General features: G+C 35.4%; 2 protein-coding genes across 3 annotated transcripts in view; both read right to left on the reverse strand.

Moving 5' to 3' along the window:
- LOC106063107 (uncharacterized) overlaps positions 1 to 22317 on the reverse strand; it is a 323308-nt gene that overhangs the window by 246240 nt on the left and 54751 nt on the right. For both annotated transcript variants that reach the window (XM_056019554.1, XM_056019553.1), the window contains one exon: positions 1 to 662. The gene's annotated coding sequence lies outside the window, so the exon portion shown is untranslated. The remainder of the gene's footprint in view (positions 663 to 22317) is intronic.
- The window catches only part of LOC106068589 (uncharacterized), a 27587-nt gene continuing 5893 nt past the window's right edge, over positions 624 to 22317 (reverse strand). The window contains exons 2-3 of the mRNA XM_056021112.1: positions 5118 to 6346; positions 624 to 662 (exon numbers count right to left, since the gene is read on the reverse strand). Of these exons, the coding sequence (XP_055877087.1) occupies positions 624 to 662; positions 5118 to 6346 (1268 nt within the window). The remainder of the gene's footprint in view (positions 663 to 5117; positions 6347 to 22317) is intronic.

Consider the following 22317-nt stretch of genomic DNA (forward strand, 5'->3'; position numbering starts at 1 on the left):
CGCCATAGTGTCCTTCAAGAAATTGTGCTTTCAATGTTTTTGTTGATTACTTTTTGAAAATGTGAAATTACAAAAAAAGTTTTAACTTAGAATTTTTTGACGTGAAATACTTCAAGTTCTTCCCTAAAAATTGTTGTTGAGAATACTTGGGTTACATTATTTCATTAGGAAATTGTACAGGGTCAAAATATGGACTGCTTCCGTGGAGAAGTTATTTAACGAAACAAACTGAAACAATAGCTGTGTCGCTCTGTTGTGCGATGTTGTTCTTGTGTTGTGTAGCTGTTTAACTGTCAGCATCACTATAATGGCAGGCGACTTTTTATTAGCCTCAAAATGTCGTGGGGATTTTTGGTCTTCTTATCTCAAACGTCTAGACTGCTAATTAGCTTTAGAGATGGTGATCAGATGGTCGAGCTGCTGAAATTAGATGAAAGATGGTAGAGACGTTTCTGAAGACATAAGCAGTAGCCGTAGAACGGGGATGAAACTGATGTGATTAATCCCTTGATTATAAGCAATTTGTATGCATTATAAAGAAAGTCGAAATAAGTTTAAGACGTGTGCACGATACCAAATACAATGCGGCTACTGAAGAGGCAATACACACAGAATGAGACGAGCTATACATCTATCAAGTGGCAAAGAGTTTGAACTTTCACCTGCAAAATAAGAAAAAAAAAAGAACTTAAAGAATTTTTAAAAAGTAATTTATTATCAGGCTCTTAGTCAAAATCTTTTATTTGAAAGGAAATACACTGATGTAATGTGTATATCTTGTTCTCTTCGTCGCCCAACCATGCGGGACACACACGCAAGCAAACTCTCTAACCCTGGATGAAGAAGTCATGGAAAGATAACTCTTTTATTTCTGCAAGTCCGACTAGAGTTACCCGACTTGGACAACTGTGTCTTTCAGGAAGTAAAAGTTCACCCTTCACTAAATAGCGGCGTCTGTTGCGCCGCGGGTCGACTAGTTGATTATAAATCAAAGAATGCAATATTCTATTTATGAGATCTTTAAAAAAATGTTATTTCAATTAAATTTTAATAGAAAGTTATCTACAAAAAACATCGACATATTTTGTGTAAACAAAGCAACTAGCAGAAGTAAATATGTTTGAAAATCATCAGCGAAAACCTGTTTTTGAAATCGGCTTATTTTGCTCACATAAAAGGTAATTAAACCATAGTACATTGGCAAAGTCGGTTTTCGATTGATGTATACTTTAAACTGGATTTATTTAAACAATACAACAGATTTTATTGTCTTTGAAAATACAAGAAATTGGCCGCCTTTGCGCACCAAGCTCCCCTCAAACACACACACGGACAGTTTGAGAAATGTTGATTCAATGTAAATGGTAGAGAGGGGGAGCAGATGCAGCCCCAGTTCCAACCCCCCACCCCCAACACACACTGTTACAGATTCAAAGAGACAAAGCTGAAATGATTGTATTGCATGAATCCCCCTCACGGATACTCATCGGAGAATCGATTCCTCGCTCGCGGCTACTCGATGAAGAGTCGATTCCTCGCTCACAGCTACTCACCGGAGAGAGAATCGATTCCTTGCTCTCGCATTTTACGCCGCAGCCAAACTTTGTAATTGGATTTTTATTGGGAGTTTTGATGAAACAGATCTTGGTTCTGTTCACGGAAGTCCATCTCTTTGGTTAAGTTATGAGCTAGACATGAGAACCAGGTTAATACTTCTTTTTTCTATAAATGCAGACCAAGGCTAATAAGTATTTAGTAACCCAAGGTGGTCAATCTTAATGAAAAACACATTTTTATTACTGATTACTCTGCGTAAAGTTGACAAAAGTGGTCACGTGATATAGAGAAAGGCTAGATTGTTTCGACAAAACATGGAGCTAAGAAAGATTGTCGGGGTATTACAAGGAGGAAAATGTAATGGTTCTCAAACTAGTCAACTAAATCTCAGAATGCATGAAGTTGTTTAACTCGAGAGGAGTTTTTGAAATGCCCTCAAGTTTACAATTTTAAGCAGTTCTCTTTCTGTTCTTCAAAAGTGTTCCAATAGTAATTCCTTGTATTCAATATAAAAAGTCAGATGAGTTTTGAGTGGGCTGGATCTATCTATCTATCTACCTATCTATCTATCTATCTATCTATCTATCTATCTATCTATCTATCTATCTATCTATCTATCTATTCGTCTATCTATCTATCTATCTATCTATCTATCTATCTATCTATCTATCTATCTATCCGTCTGTCTACCTATTTACCAATCTATCTAAACTGCTCTATGGATACATAAAAAACGTAGGGCCTCATGAACTTTCGTTTGAAATAAAAAACAGAACTATTAGATCGAATTTGTACGAGATGACTTCTATTCAAATAACACTTAATTACAAAATCTAAATATATAGATCTATACACAAATTTGCATGATATAGTCTTAAAGCAAATCAATAGTCTTAAAGCCAATCAACACACCAGACCCGATATTGAGGTGTCAAATAGGTCACGTGATTAAAGGTTTTTAAAAAAAAGACGGGAGAATACATTGCATCCATATTTCAACATCTCCAGATTATGATATGTGAATCAATACAGACGACGATGGAACTCTTCTCTGTGTGCCGACATACTCTCACGTCTCTAGGGACGCTACGAATACACGGAAACCAACCGCACGTGCGCTATGCGGTGAGAATCTTGGGAACTCAGTTCGCTGTCTTTCCTCATTGGTAGTTTTTGTGTTTGTTTGTGCGAACACTAATACTACACGATGTCTGACATTCTAATAGTTCAATCTCGAGTCATCTGCTCCAGGAGATAAGGTAGCACGCAAGTTACTTACGGTGACTGTAATAGTACATGGTCATTTAGTACTTAAAGTGAGACATCATTTTACTGGAACGTTTTGGCGAACTTTCTAAACATGACATCTCTGTCAATGGGCGATTCTCATCAATGGAGGCTAATTTATAAATAGCTAGCTTTTAGGTGTATCTGCTGTACGGATTATGGAAGCATCATAAACTTGGCATAAAAAAACATAGAATAATTTTTTTTTCACTTTTTCATCAGTACAGAATTAAAGTTCCCCTATAAAACCTTGCAATCTAAATTGGAAGATGTAAAGGTTATCAGTTTCTATGGTCAATGGTTAACAAGTGGGTCAATTGGCCAGCATAACAACAAAAAAATCTTTTTTTACTTTCCCCAACTAATGTCAGTTATCCATTAGAAGTGGAGATACTCAAAGGCGACCTAAAAATTCCGGAAATAAAAATCGCAGCACCTACAAGGATAACAATCCTGGACCTCCCGGTTAGGAAGCCAAGTGCTTTAGGACCCAACCATCACTCCCCCTCCTCCGTTTGTTAGACTAAGTAATTGTTAGTTATAATTTGGAGACAGTGATCGTTTATCAAGAAAAAGTCCTTTCATTGTCTAGTTAGTCTATTTGAACACCTGTGGTAACCTTTCCTTTTTATTTCAGCTTTTTTTAAACTGCTTACTCTTTCTTTCTCAATATATTTATAGCTTTAAAAAAGATGTCAACATGTCATTCGATAATGAGTGGGATCCAAGACGCCACTAATCTATACGGAATTTTCATTTTCCTTAGCTGTTACTCAATGTAGGTACCCTACCTAGTACGGTAGTGCTATCATTTCTACATATATTATTTAACCCATTTTCGAACTGATTTGATATATTTTCATGTTTTGAAAGCAAAATAGCAATTAAAAAAAAACAACAACTTAGAAACAACACTAGAATGAGTTAATATTTTAAACAAATTAAAAAGAAATAAAAAACACATAATATCACACACTCACACACACACAAAACTGTCTAAATAAAAGATAACATTTCTCAAACATTAGAAACTCCTAAACGCGCTGAATCTTGGTCAGATAATCTTCTCTAATCTTTTCGTTTTGTGTGTGTTTGTGTTTGTGTTTTATATTTGCTTTTTTTCAGCCACAAACACCTCGCTGTATTTAAAGGCTCTGTTAAAGCTTGAGGTCTGTCTGTTCTGCCAATCATCTCAGCTTTATCGAGTCTTTCCAATCACTTGTTCAATTCATCACTCCTTCCTTTAATCATATTTTCTAATACACTAATAGCATATACATGGTTTCTCATTTAACACATACACATATGCATACACACACAAATATACCAAACATATACGAAATACTCGAGCACTTCCAAAGAGCACTGATAGTGCATTCCTGTTTGAGCGTTGAAAAAGAGAATACAATAGTACAAAGTGTTGGTATATACTATACAGCAACTTTTTTATTCCTATGTCAAGTCCCAATAGCTGCATTCAAGAGGAAGTCTACTCAAGTATTTTGGGCAATGCAAAGAGATTTAAGACTTAGCATTCTGCCGGCGTAGATTGGACGATGAGACAGTTGACCATATTCTCGCAGAGTCAGGACCGGATTTACCTATTGGTATTATAAGTTAAGCTTATAGCCTCCAAAAAATACTTAGCACTTAAATATAATATTTGAATTTATAAAGGGTCCCATATAGCTTAGGGCCTTATCAGTTTAAATACGGCACTGTACATAATTATGGGGAACAAGGTCATCAAACAGAGAGAACTGGTACATGTTTAAGTTTAAGTTGCTCCATGTATGGGGTCAGGGAGACCTTAAAACATACTGTCCGATTCCTTTCACGTGCTCTAAGGGAATAATCTCAACACTTTGGTTTTGTTTTACAAAAGAGGTTGCAGGTCAATCTGGCTAAGTCTCGTTAAGTCTCGCTAAGTTTCGTCATAAGAAAGTAAATTAAGTATTTGAATGACATTATTCTTTGAAACAATTCACTCATGCTAGGTTGTAAATTTTTGTAAATTTCTTCCGCAATTCACAGTCGTCAGTTCCTACTATGTAGATCTAATTCCATGAAATCCTTAACGCAATGTAAAGATAATGTCGCAATATTACTTTTCAGAAACATATTTCGTCCCCTCTTTTGGAATCAGGGGTAAATAACATTTTACTAAACCAGGGCATTGTGTGGCTAACAATGGCGCTCCACACGATGTGTAATGGCAAACCCCAAAGTTCAGACTAGAAAAATGCATGGCTGCTCTTAAAAAATAAAAATACCTGAATTCCAGAAAGTTCACAAGGAATTGAGAAACTACGTGTCCCGAATAGACTAGGCTTGTGACTAGGCTCATGATTAGGCTCATGACTTGGCTCGTGACGTGGCTCATGACTTGGCTCATGATTAGGCTCATTACTTGGCTCGTGACGTGGCTCATGACTTGGCTCATGATTAGGCTCATGACTTGGCTCGTGACGTGGCTCATGACTTGGCTCATGATTAGGCTCATGATTAGGCTCATGACTTGGCTCATGATTAGGCTCATGATTAGGCTCATGATTAGGCTCATGACTAGGCTCATGACTTGGCTCATGACTTGGCTTGTGACTTGGCTCATGATTAGGCTCATGACTAGGCTCATGACTTGGCTCATGACTTGGCTCATGACTTGGCTTGTGACTTGGCTCATGATTAGGCTCATGATTAGGCTCATGATTAGGCTCATGACTAGGCTCATGACTTGGCTCATGACTTGGCTTGTGACTTGGCTCATGATTAGGCTCATGACTTGGCTCATGACTTGGCTTGTGACTTGGCTGATGATTAGGCTCATGACTAGGCTCATGACTTGGCTCATGACTTGGCTTGTGACTTGGCTCATGACTTGGCTCATGACTTGGCTTGTGACTTGGCTCATGATTAGGCTCATGACTTGGCTTGTGACTTGGCTCATGATTAGGCTCATGATTAGGCTCATGACTAGGCTCATGACTTGGCTCATGACTTGGCTTGTGACTTGGCTCATAATTAGGCTCATGACTAGGCTCATGACTTGGCTCATGACTTGGCTTATGACTTGGATTGTGACTTGGCTCATGATTAGGCTCATGACTAGGCTCATGACTTGGCTCATGACTTGGATTGTGACTTGGCTCATGATTAGGCTCATGACTAGGCTCATGACTTGGCTCATGACTTGGATTGTGACTTGGCTCATGATTAGGCTCATGACTAGGCTCATGACTTGGCTCATGACTTGGATTGTGACTTGGCTCATGATTAGGCTCATGACTAGGCTCATGACTTGGCTCATGACTTGGATTGTGACTTGGCTCATGATTAGGCTCATGACTAGGCTCATGGCTTGGCTCATGATTACAAAAACGTTTGAGAAGTGGAGTATAATGTTCAGCTTTCTCTAAGACTGAAGAGTTCAGAACCTGTCTACAACACACGACCGCCGATTTCCGCCTCCAGTCTATATGTTGTATATCAATGTCAACTGTCCCTTCAATGCAGAGATCAAAACAGTCAGAGGTCAGAGGTCAAGACTTAAGCACTGTACTGGCTAAAACACTTTTCTGGTACATGTCAGGACTGAAGTGACAGGGGGGGGGGTGAACTACTAGCACCATTTTCTAACACGTTTACAATAATTGTCAGCAGCTTGACCAGGCCACAACTGTTTTAGTATTGATTTCTTTTTTGAAGTCTAGTTCAACAGGACTAGGAAAAGTACGCATGGGAATACAGAGAGCATTTACTTAAACTATAGCCCAATGACTTTTAATGTTGCGATTAATTTCTTTTATCTTTACCCTTTATTTCTTTTACTTCTCTCTCTCTCTCTCTCACGCTCTCTCTCTCACGCTCTATCTTGCGCGCTCTCTCTCTCACTTTAGCTATATCTCTCAGTAAGATATTCTTTATAATATCATTTATTCTTTTTCCATCTACGAGAAACGAGGTGGTCGAACAAGTTGCGTGGCTAAGAGTTCGACTGCGAAACCAGAGGCTCTGGTTTAAATCTTGTTAGCAGCGCCACTGAGATGAATGAATTGTTATTACTGCATACATCCAAGCACGTGTACGAATTTTTCTAATCATAGAGATTTTTAGCGGCCCCAGTAAGGGAAAAAGCCGCTTTTTGGTTTGTGCAAAATGTTTGTCTGTACGTTAGTCCGTCTGTCACACTCAGAACTCTAAAAACTAGAAGAGAAATTAAAAATATTATTTCACCATGCGATGCAGCTTGAAAGGTTTAGGTGCAAAGGCTACTTTTGGTTTTCTAAAAGCAAACCGTTTAATTTATAAATTAATTATGCAAGCGATTTTTTCATAAAAATACACCAATTATAAAACAATTACATAAATATAAGGGAGGTAATGTTACAATATGTTAACAAAGAAAGACAATTTCTTGTGCATTTTCAGTATCACAAAGTCGAATATATTTATAAATTGTACAAGAAATGTTCACAAAAAATATAAATATTAGTTAAAGGTGTTTTTTTCTGGTCAACTAGCTGTTATAATTAAAAGAAAACATTAATGTTTATTTATAAAGGCTAAGAACGCACTCTGTATGTAAATATCACGCACATTTTAAAAAAATGGACTTTTTATGCAGCCCCTTGCTTACAGTGGCGTAACGAGTAGCGGCAAAACATGGTACCTATCAGTTTTCTCAAAATGTTTAGTATAATCAGAATTTATTTATTTTTTGTTTAATGCTCACATCTGGATAAAAGACGCTTATTTTTGTGCGTTTTGTTTGCTGTTGAAAATCTGATTTAACCTTTAATGTTTTTTCCGAAACATCTCAAAAGTTTTATGTATATATAATAGATTGTTCCGGATGTTTTTGTGAAAAATAAAATCAATGCCAACGAATGTTCGTTTGCTCTTCTAACTTATATTACATTTAATTTCCATTCTTAAACGTTGCAAAAACACATGATCAATAATATGTTGTCCCGGTTTTTTTATGTAAATATCATATAAATGCTAAATGAAAATCTCTATACTGACTTAAATTTCATTAACTATAAAAAATAATCTATATCAAAGGATTGTTTGAAATCGCAAAATTGACAAATTTACACGTATATTCTTTGACAATTGGTCAATATAGTTTAATTATCGATATCCAATTGTCCCGTATTTTCAACTTAAAACAAATTTATGTCAAATGACTTAATATTTTCAAAAATATCGACAATAGGTTTTTCAGGATTTTAAAATAAGAAAGTAATTTACTAGGAACGATGATTGAAAATCACTTTTTAGACTTATTTTACAGTTAATTTTCTTGCCGAAACATAACAAAAGTTGTTTAATCGGTAAAGAATGTTCTGGATTTTGTATTGAAAAAGAAATCGACGTACATTAGTTTAAATTTCTTAAAAATCGTTGCCAAAAATGTTCCCAATTTTATATGAAAAATCTACTAACGCCAAATAAGTGTTTGAAATCCCTCTTCTAATAAATAAAACAGATAATCTTCTTCACATTTACAAAAATTGGTTGTTCCGTATTTTTTATGAATTTTTTTTAACGTTACTTATCTAAAATCGCACTTCTCTCTTACACTACATTTAATTTTCAAGCTAAAACGTTAGAAAATCTAATTATTGTTAATATTATCTTCCGATTTTTTAGGAAAACAACTTCCTAACACCAAAGTATGGTTTGAAAATCTCTCTACAAGGCTATGTTACATCTAATTTTCATACGAGATTAGATTTATCTGGAATTCTTATTTTATATGTAAACATCCGGAACATTCTATTATAGAAACTAAAAACTAATGCGATGTTTCAGAACGGAAATTAAATTTTAATCAGATTTTCAATAGCTTTTAGTCTTTTTTTTTCGATATTAACATGACGGACAGACAGACTGACAGACAAAACGCACAAAAAAATGCGTCTTTTATCCTTATATATATACATGCATATATATATATATATATATATATATATATATACATATATATATATATATATATATATATATATATATATATATATATATATATATATATATATATATATATATATATACATACATATTTAGTCTAAGTAGCCCAATGTGACGTAATGGATTTTTTTCCCCTTTGAAATAATATGTAGTTTAATTTGAAATGCTAAAATAAATCGGTGCACCAATGTCTATTAACCCTCTGAGTCTGCTCGTATTGATAAAGACATTTTAGTCTCACTAGGCCGTGTGACGAAGTGGATTTTTTTCCTTTGACGTCATATGGAGTTAATTCTTTAAATGGAATGCTAAAAGAACTCACTCGGTGCACCAAGGTCTATGAACTCTCGACAACCTGTTCGTATTGATGATATTTTTTAGTCATAAATGTTATCTTAATTACATCTACATTATTCCAAATTTATATTTTAGATCTAGATCTAGTAGATATAGATTTTTAGAGTGATAAATCAGAGGTTTAATTAGATAGATCTATATCCTCATTCTAGTTCCATTTAAATGAAAATGCCAATAGCTCTGTTGGTAGCTGTGCTGAGACAACGAGCAGACTTTGCCGAAGTACAAGCTCGATGACTTGTTCTTTTCTTTTTTTTTTCAATTACAAATCAATACTAAAAGATTATCTAAAATCGCTCGTCTGACATATTGTACATATCCGGTAGTTGTCATGCCGTAATGTGTAATATATCTCTTTATCAACAATAGGCTATTAGTTTGCTATTAAGTTAACAGCAATGCGTGGTCGTGCGGTTAGCACGCAGGACTGTTTATCTCGACGGTCCCGGTTTCATACCCTGCTCGCTGTCATCCCCCGTCGTCCAGCGGGAGATTTGGATAAGGAAGAAACATCCGAAACATGTAAAACATTTTACAGAAAAAAAACAACATTTTTTAGAACGCCAAATGAATCTTTGAAACATTATTACTTTTGACAATCAAAACAAAATCACGTCTTAAATATTTCTTGCAAATAGGCGGATTAGACAGGGATCTGACTCCGACGGGGGCCGCCTCTGAGTTTGTGTGACAACACAAACTCTCTTTGTAATCTTGTTTTAAATTAAATTTTAATAAATGTTTTATACATTTAATTATAAGCTGCCCCTATTCACACTTTATAGCCCTAATAAAAAACACACACATTACTCATAACAAACCCACACATAACAGCACTAATAAAAACACATTATGGTACTCATAACAAAGTCACACATAACAGTACTCATAAAAAAACTTACGCATTACAGCACTGAGGCCCTAGGGGGCAGCCTAGTTTTTCTAAGCCTAAGTCCGGCCACACTCCGGCCCTGAGCTCACCATGCTTAGGCTGCCTCTGTAGCAGGTACAACAGAGATCAATCATTGGCCAATAAAAGTTAACTTTTATCATCACTATACGTTTGTACGAGACAGACGAGGATAGTGTCGACTTGGTTTTACATTCAGTTTTCAAACAGTAAGTAACAATTACGTTTTTTTAACACAGCGGAGATAACTGCAAACTCGTTTATTCAATGAAGTTACTTCATTATACTGAATTAAGACTGAGCATGCAGAGGCGGCTTTGGGGGTGGCGAACTGTGGCAGCCACCTAAAGCTGCGACCCTGGAGAGCAAGCGATTCGGAGAGTCATTTGTCACAATCATCCCAGGATACAAAATGTGGGTCCTGTTTGTCACATTGTAATGTACCTCCCCAATACCAGACTGAAATACACTGTGGCCGATTTATTCGTGAACAGTTCTCAAAAATAAGGACTTGCTACTCAATATTGTTAAAGCATGTCCGGAATCTATCCAGATTGTTTGGCTTATCTTTAGCATGATATTTTGGGGTTAGAGTTAGGCCTGTCATTGTTATACTGTTTTAAAGATGGTTGATACCTTTGCGAATATGATATGCATTCTTAACTCTTTCTCTCCTAATTGACGATGCCAACGTTGATTTGAGCCCATAAAAACTAAATTGATTTTGGGATTTATAGACTTTAATTAGTGCTGAGTAAAAAGATCATGCATTTTCCTAAAATTCGATGCCAAATATAACATTTTCTGATATCAAACAGGATAGTTAAATACAAATGAGCAAAATAAATAATTCTACTGGAACGAAGAAAATAGTTGCGGCGTGAAAGAGCTAACTCGCACACAATAACATAAGTACTTGCCTACAAAAATAATGGCTAAAATTATAGTTCTCAACATAAACATTAGGAGGCGCGGTGGCTGAGTGATAAAGCGCTTGGCTTGGCGTCCCGGGTTCGAATCCTGTGAAGTCTGGGATTTTAAATTTCTGAATCTTTGGGCGCCTCTGAGTCTACCCAGCACTAATAGGTAAGTGACATTAGTTGGGGAAAAGTTACGACGGTTGGTCGTTGTGCAGGCCACATGACACCCTCGTTAACCGTAGGCCACAGAAACAGAAGACCTTTACACCATCTGCCCTATAGACCACAAGGTCTGAAAGGAGAACTTTACTTTTACATGGACATTATGTCTCATTTAAACACAGTTTTTTAGAGACACCAAGAACTTTTGTATTGAGTTTTTGAATGTCATTTTAGTCACTGAAATCTACAAAACAAAACAAAACAAAAAGCAAAAAAAAACAACAACAAAAAAAAAAAACCAGATTGTCAGTGCCAACATAAACTGGCATCACGAAACACGTGCCGCCAGTGTCCAAGTTGTCCTAGGCAGACAGCTTTATGTCCGAGCATCACGGAGCAGGCGATGCTAAAACAATACATGGATCAGATCCCGATTCAGTCGTCTGATAATAGGACACGGAACATTGGCAGCACAGTTTCACCAGGAGATGGGCATTGTTCTGTGGGATGGGTTTCTGATTGATACTGCGTCATTAAAGAAAGAGTCAGAGATTGAAATAAAGAGATTTTAGAGTGAAAAGGGGGGGATCTATAGTGAAGTGTGAGCAGGATATTTAATGCACACTATAAATGGAGGTCTCTTAGCGCACGGAGGTAGTGAAATGAAGAGTTGGGCAAGAATGTGTATAAGGGGTTTGACTGTGCATAAAGTGTAGAGTGATGATGTGTTATAAAGTGTAGAGTGATGATGTGTTATAAAGTGTAGAGTGATGGTGTGTTTTGAAGTGTAGAGTGGTGATGTGTTATAAAGTGTACAGTGGTGATGTGTTATAAAGTGTAGAGTGATGATGGGTTATAAAGTGTAGAGTGATGGTGTGTCATAAAGTGTAGAGTGATGGTGTGTCATAAAGTGTAGAGTGATGATGTGTCATAAAGTGTAGAGTGATGATGTGTTATAAATTGTAGAGTGATGATATGTTATAAAGTGTAGACTGATGGTGTGTTATAAATTGTAGAGTGATGATATGTTATAAAGTGTAGACTGATGGTGTGTTATAAATTGTAGAGTGATGATTTGTTATAAAGTGTAGACTGATGGTGTGTTATAAATTGTAGAGTGATGATATGTTATAAAGTGTAGACTGATGGTGTGTTATAAATTGTAGAGTGATGATATGTTATAAAGTGTAGACTGATGGTGTGTTATAAATTGTAGAGTGATGATATGTTATAAAGTGTAGACTGATGGTGTGTTATAAATTGTAGAGTGATGATATGTTATAAAGTGTAGACTGATGGTGTGTTATAAATTGTAGAGTGATGATATGTTATAAAGTGTAGAGTGATGGTGTGTTATAAATTGTAGAGTGATGATGTGTTATAAAGTGTAGACTGATGGTGTGTTATAAAGTGTAGAGTGATGATATGTTATAAAGTGTAGACTGATGGTGTGTTATAAAGTGTAGAGTGATGATGTGTTATAAAGTGTAGACTGATGGTGTGTTATAAAGTGTAGAGTGATGATGTGTTATAAAGTGTAGAGTGATGATGTGTTATAAAGTGTAGAGTGATGATGTGTTATAAAGTGTAGAGTGATGGTGTGTTATAAAGTGTAGAGTGATGATGTGTTATAAAGTGTAGAGTGATGATGTGTTATTAAATGTAGAGTGATGATGTGTTATAAAGTGTAGAGTGATGATGTGTTATAAAGTGTAGAGTGATGATGTGTTATAAAGTGTAGAGTGATGGTGTGTTATAAAGACTAGAATCAGAAAGTCTGCACAAGTTTCACAACCTCCCTTGCCACCAAAACTCTAAATCAACGTTCAAGTTCTGCTTAACAAAAAAATTCGTCTCAGCAAACCGTTTCGATGTTCTTGAATGCGCTGAAGAGAACATGCTGAAATCAATTAGCACAGGAAATGAAACATTGTTTCGGTGTAATTAAAACTTTATTGAACTAAAAAAAAAACGTTCCTTGTCAGGCAAATAGGACTATCGGTAAATTAGACACTACATGACAATGGCGTTCTGGGATAACTTCCGGGATTCGCTGGTGCCAACTAAAAGGTTTATATTTTATCAGTCTGTCATTGACCTGGAAGATGGTTCAAAATGTAAACAAATAAAGAACGTAATAAAAGTTGCTGTTTGAATACTGACTGGTTATAAGGGACTTCGACTTACAATCGACATCGTGAAGAAAAAAAAACAAGCCTCTAAGGTGGTCACACCTAACAACAGACTCTGTTCCCCACAGAGGCGTGGTGAGCAAGACGTGCGCCCGGGGGTAGGGTACTTTTTTTTACGCCACCCACCCCATTTTCCACGAACATCACATAGAAGTATGGGCTGTGTGTGGCGCCTCCCTGAGGGTGGCGCCCGGGACGTCATGTCACCCTCACTACGCCTCTGGTCCCTCAGGTTACATCCTGAAGTGTATGTGATATGGGTAAGTACGAATAGATGCGTGGGTGGTGTTTAATGGGGGAAAGGGAATATGGATTGATTCCCTTTAGTTGATTTGTTTTGGATTGCAAGCCATTAGGTTGGGGGTTCTTACACGATCGGAGGGATACATTGTAGTAAATGACGGTGTCCCTCGGGGTTCCTCTATACTCTTACCAAACTTAATCTTTGGATTTGCAGACTAACAATATAATAGAGCCATTTTGTATGTATTATACAGAAGATTAAAATCCACTTCTTAGAACTATTGATTGTTTTTACTACTTGAAGTCTTTCACAATAGAGTCGTGAGCAGCAAGATTTCAGTTTATTATAGAAAGACTTAAAGGTCATCAAATCTACAAGAATACAAAAGCAGTAAGACTAGGTAAGTAAGACAGTAAGACTAGGTAAGTAAGACAGTAAGACTAGGTAAGTAAGACAGTAAGACTAGGTAAGTAAGACAGTAAGACTAGGTAAGTAAGACAGTAAGACTAGGTAAGTAAGACAGTAAGACTAGGTAAGTAAGACAGTAAGACTAGGTAAGTAAGACAGTAAGACTAGGTATAACTTTCCTGAGACTTTGTCTACCTAGTTTCGAACAGAAATAATGAACGAACCAATATCGCTGTGGAATGACGCGTCATTAAGTTACCGCATTCATTTCTAAAAAAAAAAAGTGCTTCTAAATAAACACTTCGAGATGGACATAATGTAAATAATTAGTACAACAGCAAATATGAATCAATGTGCAACTCAGGACATGAGAGAAAGAACTCCCACGCTTATTGATTATGTAGGCAACTTTCTTCAATGGAAATAAACACACACATACCCAGCAATTATACTCACACAAAACACACACATATAAGCACACACATACACTCACTTGCGCACCTTTATACTCACACAAACACATGTCGAACAATAACACTCACACAAACACACACATATAAGCACACACATACACTCACTTGCGCACCTTTATCCTCACACAAACACATGTCGAACAATAACACTCACACAAACACACACATACACACGTACAGAGATTCGGATAATCTCAATACACTCTCACAGTTATTACGTCAAAACAGAGAGTGTGTGTGTGTGTGTGTGTGAGATAATGGTATGTATATGATTAGATGACTTCTTTCATTCCTCCCCATGGATTGCAAGCTAGAACGTAGCCTGGTGAAAGAATTCTTTTGCTTTTCTTTCTTAGCTGGCAAGATCAATGTTTGGTTCAAAGCTTGCTACTTGTATATTGACAGAAACTATCAAGTTAATGTCTCCATTACAACACTAAAAGTTTATAGAAAGTAAATAGAACTAGTAGCAAGTAATAGAAAAAGAAATGTAAATCGTCTCTACTTTATGTTCAAATATACCATCACGTAGCAAGGAGCAGCTATTGCATTAAGTTTATTTTTAGATTGAATACTTTCTAGCGCAAGGTCATGTTTGCACATTGTTGAAAAGTAATTGAGAGTTTAGTTATAAAGTCTCTATGACAATATAAGCTCTATAAAATAGTTTAGACGTTGGTAGAAAAGGGTCTAGAGAGGTAATATTTAAAGACTGGGATGTTCACTTTGAAAGGAGAGCGACAACTAGAGTAAAATCATTTTAATGGAATCATAGTGTACTTTTATGTAGTATGTATATTACATTGGGGATTCCTATTTCCTGAATTAAAGCTTTTTATTTATTTAAAAGAAGATTTCAGTTTTGAGTTTATACTATAGAGTAGTATCTCCGGCATCACAATATTGTTGGAGAATTTAGGATATAGTTTCAAGGTGCAAAGACAATACACTTACAAAATGAGAAACATATTATCTGATCAACACAATCTCATCGTAACATCAAGACATCGTAACATCAAGACATCGTAACATCAAGACATCGTTGTCATCTGCACTCAAACATATGTCGTCACATATACAAGATAAAATGTTAAGTGTTTGTATGTCGTTTCTAGAAATTAGAATTGTTTGACCAATCTTAATGAAACTTGGCATGAACGTTTCTTAGGATACTAGCGGTCATCTTAGGATACTAGCGGTCATCTTAGGATGTGTCAAACTGCCCTACAGCAAGAGAGTTTACTAGATTTTGGTCAATATTATGCATTTTGACATAGTAACTATTAAAATAACGTTTCTGCCTTTTATTAACTAATTAAACCAAAAATACTGGTAAAAAAATATAGCTAGTAGTATTATAAAATAATAATCAATATATTATTTCTCAATGAAAAATAGGAAGAAACAAAATGGCCAATATCTGGGATCAAATCATCGAATCAAATGACTTTGCTGTATTAGTGCGTCGCTTGAACCAACTTAGATAACCGGCCAAACAACAAAAGATCATAACAAATATATATATAAGATATAATTTGATTCAGAAATAACATCTAGATCAGTGATTCCCAAAGCGGTCTACATGGACCCCAAGGGTCTACGACAACGTGTTAGGGTTCTACGAGATAAAAAATACAGTTTGGAACCACTGATCTGAATAGAAGATAAAAATGGTTGCCCAAACGCATGACTTGTTTTCATAGTACAGAAAACGAAATAGTTGATTCAATAAGTCATGAAGTGATCTTTAATTAAAACGTGCTGTCATGTGCAAAATAGCTGATGAATACTGGTCATATATATATATATATATATATATATATATATACAGCCGACATTTTTACTGAGAGCATGATAAAAAAAGTTCGTTAAATGTTTACATTTATAATCATCTTTGGTCTAATTCAGAAAAGCACATTAATGTTCAAAGTATTTCAAATAACGCTGCATTGGTGTTAGACTGTTTTACACTTCGTACGTTTGATGTTCTGTAGGCTGCTTGCTACAGAAGATGAATTTCTTAGAATAAAAAAAAGTAACAAAATGTAGGACTACACTATATACACAACGCTTTTTTAAAACCGCATATCGTTTACAGTGATTGAATCTGATCTTGCTAATGATCATGGCATGATCTAAGCTTTAATTAAACTTTGATAATTCGTTGTTGTTTTTTTTGTTGTTGTTTTTTCCACTTTGATGAGTATAAGAGGAAGTTGAAATTATTACGCAAATTTTTTTTTCGCATTTTCTTTTTAACATGAAATGATTTTTCTACCTCCCAATAAAGATGAAAGCCTTTATTAATTTTTTGTAGTCTGTCTGTCCGTAAACCGCAGGCCACAGAAACAGATGACCTAAACATCATCTTCCCCATAGGTCGCAAGGTCTGAAAAGGGAAACTTTACTTTCAATCATGTTTAGATCGCCCCCCCCCCCCAAAACAAAAAATCTGACTTTATCATAGTTGCCAAGAGGAATATAAAGGGAGGACACGTGACTGCCTGTTAGGGTCAGGGACAGAACTGGGACGAATTTTGAGGATTTGCGACAGGCCAGGAAGTGACGTTGTTTTTACCCAAAAGAGGAACTTAAGGGAAAACCTTTTGGACATTGAAAAAATTTTTGACATTTTAAAAAACATGTCCATCATTTCATCACATGAATGATACTTTGATGTAATTATTGTTATCTACTTTTAGATTAAGATACGAGGTTCTATATTTAGATTATAGATTTAATAATTACTATCTTCTATATGTGTGTATGTTGTAATTACTAATTTTTTTTTTCCAAACACAATTTTTCTGAATACTTACCTATTACAACAATTTTTTTGGGGGGTTTTTAGACCATTAATTACCGTATCCATTTTAGGGGTGGCTGTGAGGTATGTGCTCTGGACTGTCGTTCAGTGGTCTCAATGGTCCAGGGCTCATATCAATCCCCGTGGTCCTGCTCGAGGTTTGGACTAGGAAGTAGATTCTCTCAGACTCGGATGGAACACCGGAAACGTACAACATTTGACAAATAAACACACACACACACACACACATACACACTCATAATCCAATAATGACGTGTTTTTTTTTTAAAGAATCCATGTCACGTGACTTTATCTTCATGACTAAGTCTTTAGATCCTGGATATTTTTAACCACGGTTGTGCCAACTTGAAAGGTGAAACTTACCTAGAAACACCTGAGGACTAGCCTTTGCATTAGCATGTTCAGTGTATACATTTAAGAGAAAACCTAATTAAAAGGACTTTTTTCGACCTAAAAAAACTATGAGATTCTGCCCTGTAGAATTGTCAGCCTCCTTCTTAAACTTGCCTTTCTTTCGTGAAGACATTTAAAAAAACAACAACATAAATACTCCCAACCTCACTTCTGTATACAACCTCACTTCTGTATACAACCTCACTTCTGTATACAACCTCACTTCTGTATACAAACTCACTTCTGTATACAACCTCACTTCTGTATACAAACTCACTTCTGTATACAACCTCACTTCTGTATACAACCTCACTTCTGTATACAACCTCACTTCTGTATACAAACTCACTTCTGTATACAAACTCACTTCTGTATACAACCTCACTTCTGTATACAAACTCACTTCTGTATACAACCTCACTTCTGTATACAACCTCACTTCTGTATACAACCTCACTTCTGTATACAAACTCACTTCTGTATACAAACTCACTTCTGTATACAAACTCACTTCTGTATACAAACTCACTTCTGTATACAACCTTACTTCTGTATACAACCTCACTTCTGTATACAACCTCACTTCTGAATACAACCTCACTTCTGTATACAAACTCACTTCTGTATACAAACTCACTTCTGTATACAAACTCACTTCTGTATACAAACTCACTTCTGTATACAAACTCACTTCTGTATACAACCTCACTTCTGTATACAACCTCACTTCTGTATACAACCTCACTTCTGTATACAACCTCACTTCTGTATACAAACTCACTTCTGTATACAAACTCACTTCTGTATACAAACTCACTTCTGTATACAAACTCACTTCTGTATACAAACTCACTTCTGTATACAAACTCACTTCTGTATACAAACTCACTTCTGTATACAAACTCACTTCTGTATACAACCTCACTTCTGTATACAAACTCACTTCTGTATACAACCTCACTTCTGTATACAACCTCACTTCTGTATACAAACTCACTTCTGTATACAAACTCACTTCTGTATACAAACTCACTTCTGTATACAAACTCACTTCTGTATACAAACTCACTTCTGTATACAAACTCACTTCTGTATACAAACTCACTTCTGTATACAAACTCACTTCTGTATACAAACTCACTTCTGTATACAACCTCACTTCTGTATACAACCTCACTTATGTATACAAACTCACTTCTGTATACAAACTCACTTCTGTATACAAACTCACTTCTGTATACAAACTCACTTCTGTATACAAACTCACTTCTGTATACAACCTCACTTCTGTATACAAACTCACTTCTGTATACAAACTCACTTCTGTATACAAACTCACTTCTGTATACAACCTCACTTCTGTATACAACCTCACTTCTGTATACAACCTCACTTCTGTATACAAACTCACTTCGGTATACAAACTCACTTCTGTATACAAACTCACTGATACTGTTCCCTCCGTGTTTCCTTGTGTACAGGGCGATAGATCTTTCTGTCATGAGATGGGAACATTGAAGCTTCGATTTATATGATAATGGCCAGACCATGGGCTCGCTGATAAATATTGTCTTTTTTTTTGTTTTCTTTGGTTTTAAGTTAAATTATCTCCTCAGTAGCACGTTCAGAACAGCGGGAAATGTACACAAGCAAAGATCATTACTAAGTTTTTATCAAGTCACTCTGTCTGTCTGTCTGGCACAGTTTTTGAACACGTTATCTCTCGCACTTCCCATTCTTGGATCAAGTTGAAACTTTACATGATTATTCACTGTACCTTATAAAACACGATTCAATAAAAAAAAATTGTTTACACTTTCATTATTAAGACCCTGTTTAAAATATTATTAAGACCCTGTTTACAATAAATTTCAGTAACGTGAAAAAAGAAGAGAAAGTGATGTAAAGAAATGTGGTGGCGGTATAATGTAGCCTAAAGAAAAAAAAATACAAAACGAAAAGAGGAAGGTTGGAAGAGATTTTGAAATTAATTAACAAAATAACAATGTCAAGGACTGAAAATATTATTTTTTCTTTAAAATATATTCTTTTAACACTACTTAAAAATTATGTGCAACTGAATCACCAGAATCACCAGAATCACCAGAAAAGCTGTTAATGGATTTGAAAATCTTCAATACGCACATAAACAAATTATTATCGATTTTCAAGTCAAACGCTATATTAGAAAGTAGTTTAAAAAAAAGGTGAACGAACTGACTTAAAACTCATGACTCAAGCCTCTTCATACCGACATCCTAACCACTCTGCTAGAGAAGTGTATATGAAATAAATGATTGTATAGCTATGTTTTCTTAAGTTTAAACTTACCTTAAATCGGCGACCCATAAAGGGAACTAATTCAGCTTATACCTCCACTTCAGTCAATTACTATTTGTTTTTTTTGTTCGAGATATCAAACAATTAACTAATTGTTTATTTTTTAAATATAGATTCTTGTTTTGTCAAGTAAAATAAATAATTGTGCAAAATTTTAACTTGATCTTAGATTGGGTGTGGGAAAAATCACATGTATATTTACCAGACGGACAGATGGATGGAGTTAGTTATATAAGCTTTGTAAAAACAATTGTTTGTTTTCTACACTGCGGTATTCTAGCATGGTCCTGAGATCTTGGTGCTCTGTAGAAGGTATCTCACGCTCTTCAAACGCTTCAATCTAAAGTGCATAGAAACAAGTAGCCATCAGCATAAGTTCTCTAAATGAGACAGCTGGAAAGCTCTAACGAAGGCCGTTGGATACAAATTTGAGACCCAGAGGGAAGTCCATGTAGAAGACAGGCGCAGAAGATGTAAAAAAAACTTAAATAGACCCATGGCGGACGGAAGAATGGTCTGCATCAGATGGGGAAAAATATGCAAATCGTAACTTGCTTTGCGTAGTCAAGTGAAACACAGCACTCATCCTTAATCTTCGGAATCGAAGACATTGCCTTTATCATCATCTCTCTTGGTGTGTCATATAATGCTGAAACCAAAAACAAAACAAAAAAAAACAACAAAAAAACTTTAGGGTTATAAACCAAACGAATTCTACAACTTGGCATGTTCTATGTATACTTGTATTAAACTACCTAGACAAATGTCAAATTTCGGAGTCTGATATTTTCCAATTGTTATCTGATGATTTTTTTTTAGCGGCCCCCGAAAGGGGAAAAGACGTGATTAGTTTTGTGTGGCCTGCCTGTCAGTCTGTCCGTCCGTCCGTCCAGTTTAGATCTCAGAAACTAGAAGAGAAAACGAAAATAGGACATCATGATATTTTAGATCATTAAAAGTTCTGATACAACGTCTACTTTTTTCTTTTCCGAAAGTGAACCATCTGATTTTTTACAATTATTTATGCAAGCAGATTTTTCAAAAAATTACACCACTTTTCAATGAAAAACGTCAGGGGAGGTAACTTTTTTAAAAGGTCAAGGACTTTTTCATTAATAATTCAAGCTTCATTCATAGATTCGCGCATTGATACAAAAAATTGCATCTAAGGTCACAATGGTAAAAGTGTCAATGGTTCATTATAAAATATATTTTCCATTTATTAACTAACTCATTGAATAGAATACTGATTCAAATGTTGTTTTAAAAAAGAATTTTGATATGAACTTCTTTTTAGTTATATGTTTAAAAAATAGCGAACTACTTTTATAGCGCGCAGTTTTGACATATCTTCATTATAGGGGCCTACACTTGACAGTCTAATTAACACTAAATAGAGCCTAGATCTAGATATATCTATATTATAAAGTAGAATGTGAGGTGTATGTATGTATGTATGTTACTTATAGACATCAAAACCACTTGACCAATCTTGATAAAACTAGGCAGGAATGTTCCTTGGGTACTAACTTAGACCATAGTGTATGTATTGTAGCCCTAAAACAAACTTAAGACCCTAAAAAAAATAAAGTTGTCCGACTCTATTACAGCTATAGTATTTTATGGATCTAGGCCATGGTTAACAATGTTGACATGAGAAAAGATCGAAAGGATTTAGACCTAGATCTAATTTTAAGAAATACACTTTGCGCACATAGTTTTTTACTTTGACACATGAAAATACAAAAGAAGATCCATTGATTTCATTATGTAATAAAATTAACCTTCAATTTTGTGTTTCAAAAGCATTTTTCACATAAATTAGTTCCTGATATCTGTGACTACAGATTTCCTGGCGAACATTCTTTCATTAGACAATACCAATTGGTTACACATTAACACATCTCTCTACTGAGTCTATTCCTAGGTCTAGGTCTAAAACTCTTATTGAACTCTAAGATGATAAAACTTCTTTTCGCAAAGATAGTTTTGTGCTTTAACACATAAACATACTAATTATTGTCCATTCATTTGATATTTTATCAATTTAACATTCAATTTTTTTTTCTAAAGCATTTTTAATACATTCGTTCGCTGTTCGCTAAAGTTGCGTAGCCGTGTTGAGATAGGCCTATATTCATTCATGAAAAAAGGTCACGCATGCGCAACACAGAATGAACTCTATAAAAGCCAATTTTTAACTCTAGATTAGTGTAGATTTAGATCTATGTCTACCTCAGGATCTACTTTAAACTTTAACACATGAACATA

The sequence above is a fragment of the Biomphalaria glabrata genome, chromosome 2 (genome assembly GCF_947242115.1).
Source record: "Biomphalaria glabrata chromosome 2, xgBioGlab47.1, whole genome shotgun sequence".
NCBI classification, from domain to species: domain Eukaryota; kingdom Metazoa; phylum Mollusca; class Gastropoda; family Planorbidae; genus Biomphalaria; species Biomphalaria glabrata.